Source organism: Pongo abelii, chromosome 7 (assembly GCF_028885655.2).
Source record: "Pongo abelii isolate AG06213 chromosome 7, NHGRI_mPonAbe1-v2.0_pri, whole genome shotgun sequence".
In the NCBI taxonomy this organism is placed as follows: domain Eukaryota; kingdom Metazoa; phylum Chordata; class Mammalia; order Primates; family Hominidae; genus Pongo; species Pongo abelii.
The window spans coordinates 11,177,332-11,195,909 of record NC_071992.2 but is presented as its reverse complement, the minus strand read 5'-3'; the positions used below and the strand labels follow the sequence as shown (position 1 = coordinate 11,195,909).

The 18,578-nt window shown below is 41.7% G+C and overlaps 1 protein-coding gene across 1 annotated transcript; it reads left to right on the top strand.

Annotated features, from left to right (window-relative positions):
* Window positions 1–6,150: 6,150 nt before the first annotated feature.
* On the top strand, window positions 6,151–18,226 carry LOC100445336 (L-threonine 3-dehydrogenase, mitochondrial). The gene is made up of 9 exons (XM_024251261.3): window positions 6,151–6,511; window positions 7,463–7,649; window positions 9,508–9,550; window positions 10,573–10,643; window positions 12,574–12,723; window positions 12,823–12,995; window positions 14,050–14,140; window positions 15,900–16,169; window positions 16,761–18,226. The coding sequence occupies exons 2-9, from the start codon at window positions 7,478–7,480 to the stop codon at window positions 16,898–16,900; spliced, it is 1,110 nt and encodes a 369-aa protein (XP_024107029.1). The 5' UTR covers window positions 6,151–6,511; window positions 7,463–7,477; the 3' UTR covers window positions 16,901–18,226.
* Window positions 18,227–18,578: the final 352 nt, after the last annotated feature.

Genomic DNA, 18,578 nt, shown 5'->3' with positions numbered 1-18,578 from the left:
CTTCTCTTGAGTGGGAAGAGTCGGGGTGGTGGAAGTAGAGGGTATGGGACACGGTGGACCTACCTGTCTTGGTAGTTAGTAACTGCCTGAACTTGGGCCGGTCAGTGGATTCTGAAAAATGGGGAAAAGGTCCCAGCTTGAGGGTTGCTGTGAGGGTTAAAGAAGAGTTCAGGAAAGCAGATGCTTCGCGAACGCTCCGTAGTTACGAGGCGCCTGATTTTTCCTTGGATCATTACTATTAAGAGGATGCATTGGTGATGATGATGATGTAATGAGTCAGAGGTTTTAAAGCCCAGACTGCCTTGAAAGTGCGTCTGGGTAAACGTTCTTGCTCCTTAAAGCAGAATAAGATTGAAGTGGGGGAGCCCAGTGAAAATGAAGGTGGACATGGACATAGCTATTAAATTAGAAGTGGGGAGGGGGCAGGGGGCATTGGCGCCAGGAAGTTGTAAACTGGGCAGTTATCACCGAGTTCAGAGCAGGGAAGGCCCGATGTGAGGGGCTAGGCATGAAGGTACCAGCAGCGGAAATGCTCCTGTAGACCCCTGAGGCTGGAAGGAAGGAGCAGGCAGTGGGAGAGTAGTAGATTTAGGCACGTTTGCAAGTGGAAGGGGAGAGAGGACAAGGGCTGGGGGGGTTGAAGTTTGCTGGGTCTCTGGGGGCAGTATTGATCTATGTTAGGCGAGTTTTCTCGCTCTTCAGATACATATGTACATATATGCCTGCAGGTCATTTCTTGGTGCTGAACACTGTAAAACTTTTTTCTTTTGTAGTTTTAGTTGTGATTCCTTTCACATAACATTAGATTTACCATCCTAAACATTTCTAAGCGTACTGTTCAGTAGCGTTAAGTATATTCATGTTGTTGTGCAATCAATCTCCAGCACTTGTTCATCAAACTGAAACTCGGCGCTCATTAAACACTAATTTCTCTGCCTCTACCCCAGCCCTTGGCAACCAGTCACCTTTCTGCTTTATGTTTCTATGATTTTTTGAGTGCTTTAAATAATGCACATCAGTGGAGGAATACAGGGTTTGTCCTTCGGTGACTGGTTTATTTCACTTAGCCTGATGACTTTGAGCTTCATCCATGTTGTAGCAAGTGTCAGAATTCCCTTCTTTTTTAAGGCTGAAAAACTTCCATTGTATGTGTAGACCCTATTTTCTTTATCCGTTCATCTATTGGAGGCTGGATATCTTAGTTTCACGCTTCATTGTTAAAGACGTTACTTAATACATCTTTTACTGTCTCCATACCTAAGAATAATTACAGCTAGAAATGTTGGGAGATCTCATGACAGCAAGAACATTGAGGAAAACTGATGTTGCATATCTAGTTGCCTTTGGTATTATGGGTGGAAGTTTCCTTAATATCTAAAAAATTATCTATCTTTAGAGCAATTGTAGTTGAATTAAGTCCCCTCCCCACCCCCCGCCACCACACCCCAATAAACTGAAGTAACTTCCCTGAGAACAGGATCATTTGATTTTTTGAGATGTAAACCTGTGATGGTTTCCCCTTACTGTCTGCCTCTTAGACACAGCATTGAGTGAGTACGAACACGCATCACAACTTCCTGGGGGAGGAAAATATATCGTCTTCTGGCACCTAAACCCAACAGGTCCACACCAAACTCACTTGTCTTCTCACCTGACCTGCTTCTTCTCTAGAAAGCCCGTTCTTGCAGCGGCCCAAATTAGAGACCTTCATATTCTTGACACCTTCAACACCCACCTATGTGGAAGCAATCACTCAAGCCAGCTGAGCTGAGTCTGTATCTGTATCGCCTCCTCATTTCCAGATGCCGCTGCTGTGTGACTGCTGCTGCTGTTGATGCAGATAAGTGGATATGCAGGGGCATGGAAGAAGTCGTGACCTTCCATGACCAACCCAGAGAGGCCCACGTTGGGAAAGTGCTTCATTATTTGTGGAGGAGAGTACCTTAACCTTCTCCTCTTTATCCCTTGCAATTAAAGTAAACAAGGTGCTTGGGAGAGAAAGTGTGGGCTATCATTTCATGTTTAGGTAGGAGGGACTGAAAATCATGTTTGATGGCTTTCTCTATGTAAATTTTGTATCTAGCTTGGCAAAGAAAGTTTTACTTTAGAACAACTCTTCTCCAGTTGTAATCTGGGGAACTGTGGAGGGTCTCTGAAACCTTTTGTAGGGTCCGTGAGGTCAAAACTATTTTTAAAAACAATGCTGAGATGTTATTTACCTTTTTCATTCTTTCTCTCACAAGTGTGCAGTGAGTTTCCCAGAGATTACATGACTTGCAAAGAGCTTTGCCTCTGATGACTAATGGGATTTGTGCTTGTGTATTCTTCTGTTTCTCAGTCTTCTAAGGTGTTAGGGTTAGGATGAAAATATCTGCATTTTCAGAGATGAACTCAATTTGCACTTAGTATTTCTACTGTGCACTCACTGGGTGTCTTCACTTAGACCTATTATATCTGTGACCTCATTTTCTTTTAATAAGTTATTAATTTGAAATCTCAGAGTTTTCTGTGCCTATATGAAAAGACAACAAAAAGTACACTCTGTAGTCTTGATTGGAAAGCCTTTCTAAAATTTCAAATGGTATAAAATTATTTTTGAATGTAATAATATTTTATTCTAAAATAAAAGGATATTTATATATTCTTCTATTTAAGGATAGATTATTGGCTTAACAGGGGGATATTAGAAAACTTGATTTTTCAGCTCACAGCTGTACCACCTATGCCTAAAATGCTGAAAAAAATGAAATGAATATATCAGAGTTTCTGACTCATGAAAGGGAGGAATTTACTCCAGAGAAATGGGCAAAACTAAGGCAAGGTGAAAGCTTTCCTCAGCTTTATAGCTGTTAGTAATTGGTCTTATGAATCTTATGCCAGAGAACCATTTTCAATAGTATTATGGTGCCAGTAGCATTATTTTGAGACCAACCATTCAGAGTCCTCTAAAGAAAAATGAATTGAATTGCTTAAGTGTGGATATAATGAGCTTTTTAAAAGCCAGAAATTTTTGTCATAGCTTTTCGAACTAAAACCGACAAAGTTGAAGCATAAAGCAGGGTAAATTATCAAGTTGCATTCGTTGCAGAAACACACGATAAAGCCTTGTTTAGATGAAAAAGCATTGAAAGAGCTCATAGCACTTCAACTTTCCAATGATACAGTAATCTGCCAAATTAAAGATTTAGCTGAAACGTGAAGACTCAGTTAGTATATTGACTGTAGAAGTGAATTTCTGCCTTACAAATGGAAGAAAGACTAGAGGTGCCATTGTGCTTGTATTCTTCTGGTATCAGCACCAAACCAATCAATACCTTTCTAGATAATCTTTTTATTGTAATATGTAATACAATATACAATCCTTTATCTTTACAATAGAGTGTATCTTTTTAGTGAATGCTTGGTAGCAAACATGAGTAGTGCCAAGATATTCAAAGTGTTGAATAACTTTTTTGAATTTTGTGGTTCATTCTGGAACAAGTGCATTGAATTTGCATTGATGGTGCCAGAGCAATGTTGGGTAAAACTCCTGGTGCCTTTGTGCAAGTCAGGGCAGATGGTACCAAGCTGTTCTAGTCGTCACTGTATTCTTTACCACCCTATGCTTTCAATATAAAATAAGAGAAAATTGCCAGCTTTACTTAAGAATGTCCCGATGAAACAGTAAAAATGACTGTCCGGATTAAATCTTGACTTATGAGTATGCATGTCTTTGATATGCTGTATAGTGTAGGAAAGTGCCCATAAAGCATTCTGTGGCGTATTTCAAAGTGTGATGGTTGTCTTCAGGTAAAGCAGTGTGTGATTGAATTGTGAGCTAAACTGGCCACTTTTCTTAATAGAAAACCATTTTTGCTTGACAGACTGACTGACAGACAATGAGTATTCATACTTGGATAATTGCCAGACGTATTCTAAAACATGAACGAAGTGAGCCTGTCACTTCAAGGAAACAACTAACAGTGTTTGTTGCCAATTAATTTGTATTTACCACGAGCTTGACAGCTTCCCCATACTTAGGAATTTTCTGATGAGACCAGTGGTGATATTACCTAGTAGGACTTTTGAATATTATATAGTGAAGTGTGTTAATATTTGGACAATGTGCATAACTTACTGAACCAATAATTATTTTATATTACAATGCAATAATAATAGAAATAAAGTGCACAATAAATGGAATATGCTTGAATCATCCTGAAGCCACCCCCTTTCCTCCCAGTCCACGGAAAATTGTCTTCCACAAAACTGGTCCCTGGTGCTAAAAATGTTGGAGACCATTGATTTAAAGCATTAAAGTAAGTTTTAATGTAGAAAAGTACAAAAAGTTCATTGATAAGGTTTCAGATTCCGCATCACAACTAAACTTTAAGAAGACTGATGGATTGAGTTTTGGAGTGGTAGCAAAGACGAACATCCAGAGTTATTTGAAAAAATGAATAAAATACCATTTCCTCTTTTCACTGCTGTTTGGATTTTTTTTCAATTAGAACAACAAATTACAGAAGCGGATATGAAAATCCAGTTGGTTTTTTTTTGTTTTTTATCAAAGAGAAGTATAAAGTTTAAAATAATGGCACTCCTTCCACTGGATATTTTTTGTATTGGAAAACAGTTTGTTTGTTTGTTTTTGAGATGTAGTCTTGCTCTGTCTCCCAGGCTGGAGTGGAGTGCAGTGGCACCATCTCGGCTCACTGCAACCTCCACATCTCTGGTTCAAGCAATTCTTCTGCCTCAGCCTCCCGAAAATATAGTTATTTTAATAATGATGTTTATGTTAACATGTTTATTGTTTTTAAATGAATTAATTAAGATGTTAAACATTTATTTGTTTTCTAACACTAAATAGTAATAGATATAACCAACATTAACAGTAGCTTTTTGGAGTTCTCCATTTTTAAGAGTGTAAAGGAGTTTTAAGACCAAAAAGTTAGAGAACTTCTGCCTGAAGGGTATTAAGTTTAACTTGGCAGGAGCAAGAAGAAAAGCTGCATGCTGTAGATGGTTGGAGGGTTTTTAAATTTTATTTTTGTTTTTAATACCTATGTATTGTTAAAGCGATTCTCTAATAGAGGCAGTATTGCTGTGCGGTGGTTAAGAACTAGGTTTTCTAGGGGAGTGGTGCTTGTAGTAGTGCTGTTAAGCACTCACCAGCTTGTGGCATATAAACAGCAAAAAATGTTAGCCACTTACAATAGTGGAATAAGAAGAACCAACTCCATTACGAACTGTCCATGTTGTTGAACTAAAACTTCACATTCAATTAACAATTTGTTGGGTGCCTCCTTCATGCTTTCCCTTTGTGGAGAAAGAGATGAATACATTTGTACCTGTTTTATATCTTTAGGGTTTCCTTTCCCCCGCAGCTCCAGTCTTCAATTTTTAAATTAAAAGAAAACCCCTTTTTAACTGTGACCATTCATTATTTTGCTTTCAGGAATTGGAATTGTCTTTCAGTCTCTAATGTTCTGGGAAATGTTGTCTCTGGGCTTCCTCAATATCCCTTTGCACTTGCCGAAATAAGTGACTGTAGGAATCCAAGTTCTTGGCCGGGTGTGGTGGCTTATGCCTGTAATCCCAGCACTTTGGGAGGCCGAGGCGGGTGGATCACGAGGTCAGGAGATTGAGACCATCCTGGCTAACATGGTAAAACCCTGTCTCTACTAAAAAAAAAAAATACAAAAAAAAAAAATTAGCCGAGTGTGGTGGTGGGTGCCTGTAGTTCCACCTACTCGGGAGGCTGAGGCAGGAGAATGGCGTGAACCCAAGAGGCAGAGTTTGCAGTGAGCCAAGATCACACGACTGCACTCCAGCCTGGGCGACAGAGCCAGACTCCGTCTCAAAAAAAAAAAAAAAAAAAAAGAAAAGAAAAAGAATCCAAGTTCTTACCTGGTTTCAGGTGCCAGCAGTGGCTACACTTAGTGTTCCTCTAAGGGTTGCTTGAGGAAAAGCTCAGGCCTTTCCTGTAATGTGGCCCATCCTGGACACCTGCCTCATCACTTTGGGCCTGTGCAGTAAAAGCAGAGATGTGCCCACGGTGAGAAGGTTCTCTTCTGCTCACTTATTCGAGAACATTAGCTGGGGTGAAGGGCCTCAGGTGTCTTGTAGATGCTGGACACCTGGTGGGTCCAGTCACTGACCTGTCTTGTTATGGAGTAGTAAAGAGCAAAACCCTCATGACCCAGAAAGGTGTGAAAAGGTGTATGTTTTGAAAAGACATTATTTTCCTTTTGTTTCCTGTAATTTGGGTTTTAGTATGATTAGGGATTGCAAGAAAGCTTCTGCTACTTCTGGCATTTAACTTGAAATCACTGTCTTAAATCTACTTGAGGCACTGAGTACCTTCCTGTAAGTTCATATCTTACAGGAAATGTCTCTAACTGTGGTTTGTTTACTTTTTCTCCCTTTATAATGCAAAATAGAAGATGCTTGAGGGGATGGGACACCTGAGTTGGCTTTGAAGCTCACCTGCCTTTCCTGTTGGAAGAGATCTTCCTCTTCCAGTGGGCAGGTGAGTAGAGGCCACAGGTCAGTGTGAGTGTGTGGTAGGCCTGCCTGTAGGGAGGGTGGGGGGTTTGCTGTTAGAACCAGCAAAGCAAGCTGGGCAGCTCTGGTTTACTCTCAAGACATGCCTGCCTGGGTGTTGGGGACAGGTTGAGGAACATGGCAGTCTCGAGCCATATGTGACTGGACCGTCTTGGCCTCTAAGGCCAGGGCTGATCTCATGGTCAGCTGGTACTACTAAAGCTGATGAGGAGGAGGAGCTAGACTAAATTAAATTATGTGATCTTTGAAACAATAAGAAAATGGCTTTTTTACGTGACCCGTTCTACAGGGATGATGGAAAAACAAAAATCCTTCACAGCTTACTAAATACTGCTGCAAGCCTTTTTATCCTTTTATTTTAACCCTCTGCTTTTCTAGGCTGGTTCATCATAACATGTGAGTGTTAACACAAGATTTATAGGGCACTTTGTATTTAATCTGGGACCCATTTGTATCCTCAGATGTTGTGTGGACAAGTTGATAACAGTTGTAGTCAAGACTTAAAGCCTTTGCTAGGATCCACTGACTTTGTCTCTGTGATGTGCAGGTTCTCTGTGCAGTTACCGCCTCTGTTGCATTAGATCCCAGCTGGTGTCAGCATTGCGCGGTGTCAGTTCTGAATCTCAGTTCGGCCTTTGTTTGGCTGGACTTTGTGTGAGCAACACTTTATCCCTTTATCACAGGGCCTGGCTCACAGGAGGCCCTGGACTGGCTTCCTGTCGGTGAACTCAGCAGTCTGTTTAGTTTGATTCCTGAATCTAAAAGCATAGCTTTAAAAAATAATAATAAAAAAATAAAAGCATAGCTTTGCTCATTCGCTGACAATCTTAGCGTTCATTTTAGCTGAAGAGTTTGTTTTGAAGAGCTGGAGGGATAAAAGGTCACATCGTTAACTCTGCTCCTTTTTTCTCACAAGGTATTTGAAAAGAAAATGCTGTTCATTAGGATGCTGAGGCGACTGGGGCAGAGCCCAGCCTGTGGCTGTTGGACACCTGTCCTGCCGGTCCGCTTTCTGGGCATCTCCCCTCGGCAAATTCCAGCAGATGCTAACTTCCACTCTGCGTCTTTCTCTGACACAGACCATCCACGAGTCTTAATTACAGGTTAGTTTTTCTTTTCTTTTTTCTACTTCCATGGCTGGATTGTTTCCTGTGCTATGTGTCTGTGCCTTTGTTTTTGGAATGTGTAATGTGCTATCCGAACCATACTGCCTGTCTCTGTAGCCGATAATGCAGCAAAAACAGGCTTGGCCAGATGACAGAATCTGGATTTATTCTCTGTACTATGAAAAGGATTTCAGAATGAGGTATTTTATAATACGAAAGTTTTAAATTAGAGCAGCTGATCTTATTGATCAGACACTGCCTTTTTCACTATTGGCTTTTTTGTTTGTTTTTTTAGAATTTTGCAAATCCAAATCCTTATTTCATCACTATTGCCAGCACTTGGTTTTCCCTGCCATAATTTTTGTTGTTGTTCGAAGGAATCTAGGAAACTGGGGGCCAAATAGCTGCTCTGGAATTTGGTTTCCTTCCATATTAGGATCAGTCTGGGGAGCAAAGGCTAGTGGACAGGAGGATGCTGGGGCTAGAACATTGATTCTGGTGTTAGGCACGCTGTTCCTTGGCCAGACTCCTGAACCTAAACTCAGAGTCATTAATCCCAAACTATTATTGCACATTTGCGTGTTGGAAATAGAGAAGGTAAGTTAGCGTCTGGCCAAGGGACTTGTTGCCGCAGCGTTCATTGTTGTCCTCGAGCTCATCATGGCCCTTGAGCTCATTGTTGCCATTGAGCTCATCATTGCCAGTGACTCGCTCCCTGAACCTCCTCACCTCAAATATGTTCGGCCCCTGATTTTGTATCCTTGTCACTCCAGACTTTACTCTGTCACTTCCAGCCAGCCCAAGCCTACCTCCAGTTTGATGGACATGTTTTACTTCTTTCTCTTCCTTGCCAGGCTTTCTTCCCTTGGTTTTACAGCATTACCCTTCTCATTTTCGTGTGTGTGTGTGTGTGTGCGCGCGTGCACGCGTTCTTTTACTGCCTTGTCCACTTCTGATGCTGAAATAAGTTTCAAGCTTAGTAGATGTCCCTCTGTGCCTTTCTTCGGATTCACCCATTGTGTTGTCCGAGTGTTTGTTTTATTCCCTCTCACCTCCCCTAATGATGCATCTTTCAGGGTGTCCTGGTTTTACTCCCAAGTTAACAAATGCTTACAGGAAGTCCCACTTTTATATTTTCCTGCCTCATCAGTTTCTCTCAAATGAAATGGACTGTTGTCCTTACCCAAATGTGCTCCTAGCCCACTGGCCTCCCGTTTCTATTAATGGCATGTTTAATCCTTCAAACTAGAAGCTGTACTATTGATTTTAACTTTCTCGGTGGCGCCTTGTTGATTCAGTTGTCTGCCCCTTTTTCAAATGACTTCTTGGTTTCTCCCTGCCTCTTTGCCCTTTCATATCCCAGGCCACTTCTAATGGAGGATGGGATTCTGCCTCATCTCACCAGAGGTGGATATGAATCTGTTCATACTGGTTTTGAATGATTTTGTCGCCCATAGCAGACAAGCTTCAAAGTTCATCAAAATAATGAAGGCCAAGATTGAGTTCCTGCCCCAAGAAATTCCAGACCTGTGTCTGGCTTTCATGAGATTTTCCTCTTCTTATGCCCTTGCTTCTCCTCTTTCTCGGAACCACTCCATGCTGGTGAGAGTGTTGTCTCTGAAACGAATGTTACCTGTATTGGCCTCTGTCCTAGCCTGGGGGAGATCATTGCATTTCTAAGTGCTGCACCGTGTTTCTGAGAAGATTGGAAGTAAGCAGCAGTTATATCAGCTCAACCTAGGACTTACGTAGTTAGCTAAGACTGAAAACTAGTCTCACTCAGTTATTACCTTCTGGGAATAATTGAACTGTTTAGATTTGCATTAAAGCTTCACTTTTTTTCTTCTTCATCTAGGGGGTCTTGGCCAGCTGGGAGTGGGGCTTGCTAATCTTTTGAGGTAAGAGCCCTAAAAACTTGAAATTTAAAATCTGAGTTCTTAAGTATATGGAGCCTTTAAAAGGCATTGGGATGCCTTTTAAACTTCTTTTCTCTCTCCTCTTGCTCCTTACCATTGTTAAGATATATCTAAATAACTGCTATATATAAATATAGATATAGATATATAGAGATATAGATATAGTTTTTTTTTTTTTGAGATGGAGCCTCAGTCTGTCACCCAGGCTGGAGTGCAGTGGTGCAATCCCGGCTCACTATAACCTCCACCTCCTGGGTTCAAGTGATTCTCCTGCCTCAGCCTCCCGAGTAGCTGGGACTACAGGCACATACCACCATGCCCAGCTAATTTTTTGTATTTTTGGTAGAGATGGGCTCTCGCTGTTGCCCAGGCTGGTCTTCTAACTCCTGGCCTCAAGTGATCTGCCCACCTCGCCTTCCCAAAGTGCTGGGATTACAGATGTGAGCTATTGTGCCCAGCCTAAAATACATTTTATTTTGCCTCTGAATATCACAGACTTGTAGCAGGCCCTTGACTCAACATCTCCAGACTGGTGCTTTGCTCTCTCTCTCTCTCTTTCCTAACTTAGGCAAAGTGAGACACACATCTCCCAATGAATCGCTTTGACTTTTAGTTGTTTGAGAACCAAGGGAAGTACAGGTGTAAACTGGAAGGGAAGAGTGTGAGATTTGGAGCGAATGGGATGAGAGAATAAGAAGAGGGGAGAGAAGATAAGAAGAATGATGAGGAAGAGGTAAAAACTCTAGGGGGTAATGGGAAGAAACTGGTGACAAGCATAGGGTTAACAGTCAGCTGAGAGGAGAAACAGAAGACAGAGTCATGGGCAGGGAAATAGAGGCCTGAGTGTGAGAGAGACAAGAACTGAAGGTGTGGAAATTGAGGATGAAGAGGAAGTAGAGATTTGGAGGCTGGCAGAAAACTACAGTTCTTATTTTAAATGACTTCTCACAGGACTCATTGCATCCTAGATGTTGCCAACTTGTGTGTGTTGATTTTCCCTTTAGGAAACGATTTGGAAAGGACAATGTGATTTTGTCTGACATAAGGAAACCCCCCGATCATGTCTTTCACAGTGGTAAGAGATCAATAGGTCTTGCTTTTATTTTTATCTCTAATTTTCAAAGCACAAAGAGGTGGCTTATGAAATTGTTGAGTGCAACAGCTCATAGCTGAGTTTATGACTCAAAGAGGAGTTATTGAGGCACTGGTATTTCACTTAAAAATACATATTTTACCCAAAGAATTATAAAACATGCTACTATAAAGACACATGCACGCGTATGTTTATTGCAGCACTATTCACATAGCAAAGACTTGGAACCAACCCAAATGTCCAACAGTGATAGACTGGATTAAGAAAATGTGGCACATATACACCATGGAATACTATGCAGCCATAAAAAATGATGAGTTCATGTCCTTTGTAGGGACATAGATGAAGCTGGAAACCATCATTCTCAGCAAACTATCGCAAGGACGAAAAACCAAACACTGCATGTTCTCACTCATAGATGGGAATTGAACAATGAGAACACATGGACACAGGAAGGGGAACATCACACACCGGGGCCTGTTGTGGGGTGGGGGGAGCGTGGAGGGATAGCATTAGGAGATATACCTAATGTTAAATGACGAGTTAATGGGTGCAGCACACCAACATGGCACATGTATACATATGTAACAAACCTGCACATTGTGCACATGTACCCTAAAACTTAAAGTATAATAAAAAAATACATATTTTTAATGCTGCTGCTTGTTCAAGTGATAAAAGAACAGAATTCTTTTGACCTTGAAGTTTTTGGAATAATATATTTTGATGTTATTTGAAATAAAAACTTTGTTTCCTGTCTTTGTATTTTAAGTTAGCTTGTTGACTTGGAGAGAATACAAACAAAAATCAAGTTCTGTACTAAAGAAAAGGAACTTTAGAAATTTGGAAAAATAAATCCTGTTGTTACAGTGTAGAATTGCTCTTAAAGTACTACACACATACACACACACACACAAACCTCAAGCTCTTCTAGTCAGGTTTTTTACTGCTTCAAAAATGTTTTTATGACTAGGCATGGTGGCTCACACCTGTAATCCCAGCAATTTGGGAGGCTGAGGTGGGAGGATCAGTTGAGTCCAGGAGTTCAAGACTAGCCTGGGCAATATAGTGAGACCCTGTCTCCACAAGAAATAAAAAATGAGCTGGGCATGGTGGCACATGCCTGTAGTCCTAGCTACTTGGGAGGACCACTTGAGCCCAGGAGATGGAGGCTGCAGTGAGCCGTGATTGCATCACTGCACTCCAGCCTGAGCGACAGAGCAAGACTCTGTCCCCGCTGCCCCAAAAATAAGGTTTTGTAATGCCTCCTAGTCCTTCCTGGTTCAGCATCAGCCTTTTGCTGCTCGCCATGGGGAAGAGTGACAGTTTGCTGTAAGTGGGGAAAATTGGCACAGAACAAGATCAACTTTACCTCTGTGTAATTGAGTATGATAAACTCATGATTTTTGGCTCTTCTATACCAAGGTGGTGGTGGTGGTGAATATGTCCGTTTCTCTATTCCTTTTCAAATGTGCACCTTGGAAGCAGAGTGAAGCCACTCTGTGCATACAGGGCTGGGAGGAACGGCACCCACTCTGGAGCCCGATGCCTAGCTGCAGCCCCATTTCCTCCACTTGTTCTCTGATCCTGGCAAGTTGCTTAACCTCTCGGTGCCTGTTTCCTCATTAGTAAAATGTGTTTACCTCCAAGGCTGTGTGGGAAAGAAATGTACATAAAGTCCTTAGAACAGGGTCTGGCCCAGGCAGGTCCTGTAGGAGCATTTGCTGTCACTACCTGGGGGGAGTGATTGTGACTTGTGATTCTTCCATAAGAAAAATGCTGCCTAGTGCCCAGCTGGCTTAGTTACCGCATGGCTACCAGTGAAATTCACAAGTCAACGGCGGAAAGGGGAAAGGTCCATTTAGTTCACAGCCCTTTTCACATTCGTGGTTTCAATTTATGTTCCTTGCAGGTCCGTTCATTTATTCTGATATCTTGGATTATAAGAATCTTCGGGAGATCGTGGTAAACAACCGCATCACCTGGCTGTTTCATTACAGCGCTTTGCTCAGCGCCATTGGAGAAGCAAATGTTTCCCTGGCGAGAGCAGTGAATATAACTGGTAAGCATCTGGCTCTGGCTGGATGTGATTTATTTGCCCATTTTTCTAGTTCTTTAAGAAGAGATGTTTTCAGATTCTGATAGTGTCTGTTCATTTCAGGCCTGCATAACATCCTGGACGTCGCTGCGGAACACAATCTGCGATTGTTTGTGCCTAGCACGATCGGGGCTTTTGGACCCACCTCTCCCCGGAACCCAACCCCCGATCTCTGTATTCAGAGACCCAGGACCATCTACGGGGTGTCCAAGGTCCACGCGGAGCTCATGGGAGAAGTAAGCATCACTCAGCAAGATTGCTGAATGTGCCCTGGCTGGCACGATTTGCTGTTTGCTTTCTCATTCTTTTTGCCTCCAAGGCCTGGTGATTCATCCCTGGAGGAACTTTCCCTCTTCTTGGATCCCAGCCCCAGAGTCACTTACTTAACTCACTAGGTTTGCCATGTAGCAGGTGTTTCCAGCTCCTGAAACCTCAACCGTATGGGAACACTCAGCACTTCTTGGGTGCCCCGTGCACAGCCCCCATCTCTTCATTTGCTGCTTGTCTTACTTGTACCCCACCATTCTTTCTGGCTTCCAGTATTGATAGCCATTGGTAGTAACTCTAAAACCTCAAACATCTTGGGTTTTTTTGTTTGTTTGTTTGTTTTTTGAGACAGAGTCTTGCTCTGTCACCCAGGCTGTAGTGTGGTGGCGTGATCTCAGCTCATAGCAGCCTCCGCCTCCTGGGTTCAAGGGATTCTCATGCCTCAGCCTCCGAAGTAGCTGGGATTATAGGCACGTGCCACCATGCCCAGCTAAATTTTATATTTTTAGTAGAGGCAGTGTTTTGCCATGTTGGCCAGGCTGGTCTCAAACTTCTGACCTGAAGTGATCCACCCACTTCAGCATCCCAAAGTGTTGGGATTATAGGTGTGAACTACTGCAAAATACTGTTTATCTTTATAACTCTAGTAGATTTGAGTTGCTGCCTGCTCCTCCAGTTCTGTCATAGCCATGGCCCTCTCATCCACTGTTCTCTCCTCTGCTTTTCCCCATGCCACGTGTGGGAATGCACTCAGGCTGAATCGTTTAGGATGATGATCAGTGGCGCCTTTCCAAAGAGAGGCTGGAAATGCCTACTGTAGGCTAATGTGTCATTTACAGCATTGATGTATCACCAAAAAGTTGATTTTCTTTAAAAGATAAAAACTTAGGAGTCTTTATTTTCTTTAGGAGTATTTAAATATTACTGCATGGAATGAGATTTCAGAAAAAGGCAGGTTTTTTTTTTCTTGCATCTATCTGATTTAAAATATCTGTGTTTGAATACGTTCTCTCTTTTTCATAGTATTATCATTACCGGTATGGGTTAGATTTCCGATGCCTGAGATATCCTGGAATCATTTCAGCTGACTCCCAGCCTGGAGGAGGAACAACTGGTTAAGTGTTTTCTATTTCTTACATCTTTTATATGTTAGATAGGCTTTCTAGCCAGGTGCGGAGGCTCATGCCTATAATTCCAGCACTTTGGGAGGCTGAGGCAGGAGGATCACTCTAGCCAGAGACCAGCCTGGACAACACAGTGGGACCTTGTCTCTATGAAAAATAAACAAAAATTAGCCAGGCATGATGGCCCGCACCTGTAGTCCCAGCTACTGGGGAGGCTGAGGCAGGAGGGTCTCTTGAGCCCAGAGGGCCAAGGGTGCGGTGAGCCGAGATCGTGCCACTGCACTCCAGCCTGGGTGACAGAGTGAGACCCTGTCTCAAAAATAAAAAACAACAACAAAAAAAAACACCCACCAAAAATTAAAAAAAAAAATAGACTGACTTATTGCTAGGTGGAGTTGTCTTGTAGTAAATGAATTTGCTATCTTTTTAGCTGTATGCTAACCAGAGTTTTTCTGTAATATCTCCCGATGTGCATTTTAAAAGCACAGTGAACCCTATTGGCTTACACTCACTAAGGGTAGCACATGCCAGCGTTGTCAGTTCAGCTCGGGATTGGCCACCCCTAGTGCCAGAATAAAACGTAATATTCAAGAACAAATCTGTGACTCACAGTGTAGGAAGACCCCCAGCAAGCAGCAGCCTCTCGTTTCTTAACACGCAGAGAAAGCCCTATTAAAATAGACTCTAGGCATTGTGTATGTGAAAGGAACATAAGTATGATTATTATTTTGGACTCAAACACTCATTCTGTTTCGTAAGTCCCACATCAGGTATCCTTCCCACATCTGTGGTCCTGAGAATGAATATAGAAAGTACTTGACCACATCAGAGGGATTTGGAAGCAGGCCTTAAAAAACTTCTGCTTTTTAATATGGTGCTTCTCCAGGTGTGGTCTGGGGAGCTCCGGTCATCCTCCAGACACTTGCAAGGGGTCTTGGGGGTCCAAAATCTTATCAATATGGAGACATTACTGGCCTTTTTCACTCTCCTTTCACAAATGCATTGTAGAGTTTTCCAGAGGTGGTGTGGCGTGTGAGATAAGAACAGACTGGATACAGAAGCAGATGGGGGCTCCAGCGGACCCCTATCAAGCCAGACCCTAAAGAGATTTTTAGAATGTACAACAGACCATCCTTCTCAGTAAATTTTGTTTGTTTAGAAAATATACTCTTTTTCCTATAAAATGTTATACATATTAATAAGTGATAGGCTTATTGTCATTTAAAAAGGTAATATTCTAAACAATTCTCAGTTAACTCTGTTTCAGTAAATATTGATATAACCCACATTAGTCAGATCTCTTTGGGAGTTCTCAATTTTTTTTTTTTTTTTTTTTTTTTGAAGTGGAGTCTTGCTCTGTCACCCAGGCTGGAGTGCAATGGCGTGATCTCGGCTCACTGCAGTCTCCATCTCCTGGGTTCAAGCGATTCTCATGCCTCAGCCTCCCAAGTAGCTGGGATTACAGATGTGTGCCATCACACCTGGCTAATTTTTGTATTTTTAGTAGAGCTGGGATTTCACTGTGTTGGACAGGCTAGTCTTGAACTCCTGATCTCAGGTGATCTGCCTGCCTCAGCCTCCCAAACTGCTAGGACTATAGGCCTGAGTCACTGAGCTTGACTGGAGTTCTTAATTTTTAAGAATCTGTTATAAAAAGACTCTGAGACTAGAACATTTGAGAACTGCTGCCTTGATCCAAGAGGCTCGTTCATTGTTTTGTTATAACCCACACACGGGATTCCCTTTCAGACTATGCAGTCCAGATTTTCCATGATGCCACAAAGCATGGCAAATTCGAGTGCAACCTGGAAGCCCGCACGAGGCTGCCCATGATGTACATTGACGACTGCCTCAGGGCCACCCTGGAGGTCATGGAGGCCCCAGCCGAGTCCCTTTCCATGAGGACCTACAATGTCAGCGCCATGAGCTTCACACCTGAGGAGCTGGCCCAGGAGGTCCTCAAGCACGTGCCGGAATTCCAGATCACATACAACGTGGATGCCGTTCGGCAGGCCATAGGTTCGTACCCGGTGGCAAAGGCCTTTACTTTGAGTCTCTGGAGAACGTAAACCTTGGAAGGATAAAGAGAACATAGATCCTTCCCAAGGGTCCAGACACCTTTTGGAGAAGGAGCCTAGCCCAAGAAATTGTTGAGCTCAAGCCAGCACATGCTTTGATTTTGGGGAATGATATCTAAAGTGGGTGAAATCATTTCATTCCAAATAAACAGCTTGTTAGCCTTTCATCATTTTTACAGTTTAAACATAAAGCAAGGAAAAATAGAAGCAACAGAGGTAGTATGAAAACAGCCCCAGGTTTTCAAATACTGTAACTTTGCCAATTTGTGGGTGGAAGCACCTCTTTGAGTATAAAACTTCTTATGAAGTTGTGTGAGATTTTAATAATGTGTGAAAATTCACAGTGCCTCACAAAAGATGGGTTAATAGTCTTTGGCCCGAAGAGGGTGACTGCATAACAGCGGTTCTGCTTTACTCGAAGGAATTTCCTGTTTTGTACCTTGTACGGTAGACCTTTATATAAAATGGTCAAGACCTTTTTGCAAATCCACAACCTGAATAACTTAAGCTACTCTTGCGTATCTTTTCCTAGCGGATAGTTGGCCGATGAACTTTGATGACAGCAATGCTCGGAAGGACTGGGGGTGGAAACATGATTTTGATCTTCCAGAGTTGGTGACTGCCATGTTGAACTTCCATGGTTCTGAAACCAGAGTTGCCCAAGCCAACTGAAAGAATATGGAAGAGGAGCTCCTGTGTCCTGGTCCACTGTCAAAGGAGAACTGTCACAACTCCAAGGTTATAGACTCCAAGGAGCCTACATTATTTGGAACTGACTAATTGGACTAAATTTTGGCAGCTCATATTGAACTGCTAGACAAAGAATGGAGTTAACATTTAAGCATTTTCAGAATGTTGTAGGTATGGTGGTGGGACTTTTCAGTTTTTGCTGTTTGCCTGAACTTGTCTAAATACATTCCACAGAATAAGGCTTAAGTCATCATTACTTTCCATTTCCTTAATTAGGATGAAGTGACCGTTTCTGGGAAGGTGGGAGTATGTGACATTTGTATTTAATTAAATTCAATTTAAATATTCCTCCTAAGACTCGATTATTCTCTTGACTAGAGACCAAAGATTACATTTTAAGGACTTTCAAAGAGGTACTCCTCATTTAAAAGTATTCTTTACTATCCCAGCGGAACGTAAAACATGTTTGGTGTATTCATCCCATGTCCATCACATTCAAGATATTTTGACACTGCTTCAAAAATCATAATTTCTGGTTTTTCTGTAAAATGCTAGATCTGTGGGAAATTAAGAATTTAAAGATGATGTAATCAGTGAAGGGTAGCCCCTCTCTTATTTTGATTGCCCTCCTGTTAGTGAGCTAAGTGTAATTCCCAGGAACATAATTCCCTGACTGGCAATATCAGCATCTAGGGAGATTGTCTAATACACAGGTTTCTGGGCTACACCCCTTTAGATTCACTCATTAAGTGCCAGGTGCCACTGGTTGTTTGAATCCAGCTGAGGCCCACTAGTCAGACCAGTTTAGACCAATGCAGTTTTCTAAAGAGCACTTTCTTGTTGCATCTTTTTTTAAGATATTCCTGAGTTGAGCCTTCAGAAGGGCTACTCTAAACTCTTTGATGCAATTACCATATAGATACATACAGGTTAACTTTTTTAGTTGGAGTTAGGCCAAATCACCAATTTGTGATTATATTTTGTGGTAAGGGCATGAGTGTTCAGAAAATGCTTTCAATCCAGTCATTTAAAAAAATATTTCTGGTGCAATACTGTACAGATACGTACAGGTTAACTTTTTTCCAGTGACCTCAGAATGTACTGCACGTAAAATCACTAGGAAGTGAAACTTCCAATTCCACAGATTAATCATGGATATATTTGATAACAGCTATCAAGGATTAAAAGGCATCTATTTATGTTACATGCTTAATAACAAAATGTTATGCATTTGGAGTTTTGAACTGTTAGGTCAAAGCGTGGATTTTTTTGAAGACATAATTGGATTTAAAATCTATTTGACTATTAACTGGAGAACTTTTAGGTCATTGAATGGTTTTGTTTAATAGTTACATTATTGTTGCTTTTTCCTCCACTTAATAAGGTTTATGTTTGTAGATTTTATTTTTTTGTTATTTTTCTTTTGGGCTACTCTTGAGAGGCAGGAAGATTTTATTTTTTAAAACCAGACAGTTAGTAATGAATTCTTTTTTTGACAGTTAGTTTGAGATATAGTTTACATATCATAAAATTCACTCATTTATAGTTCTGTGGTTTTCAATGTATTAAAGAGTTTTGCAACCGTCACTATAATCTAATTTTAGGCCGTTTCGACACCCCACGAAGAAACCATATTATATAAGCCCTTCCCACCCTAGGC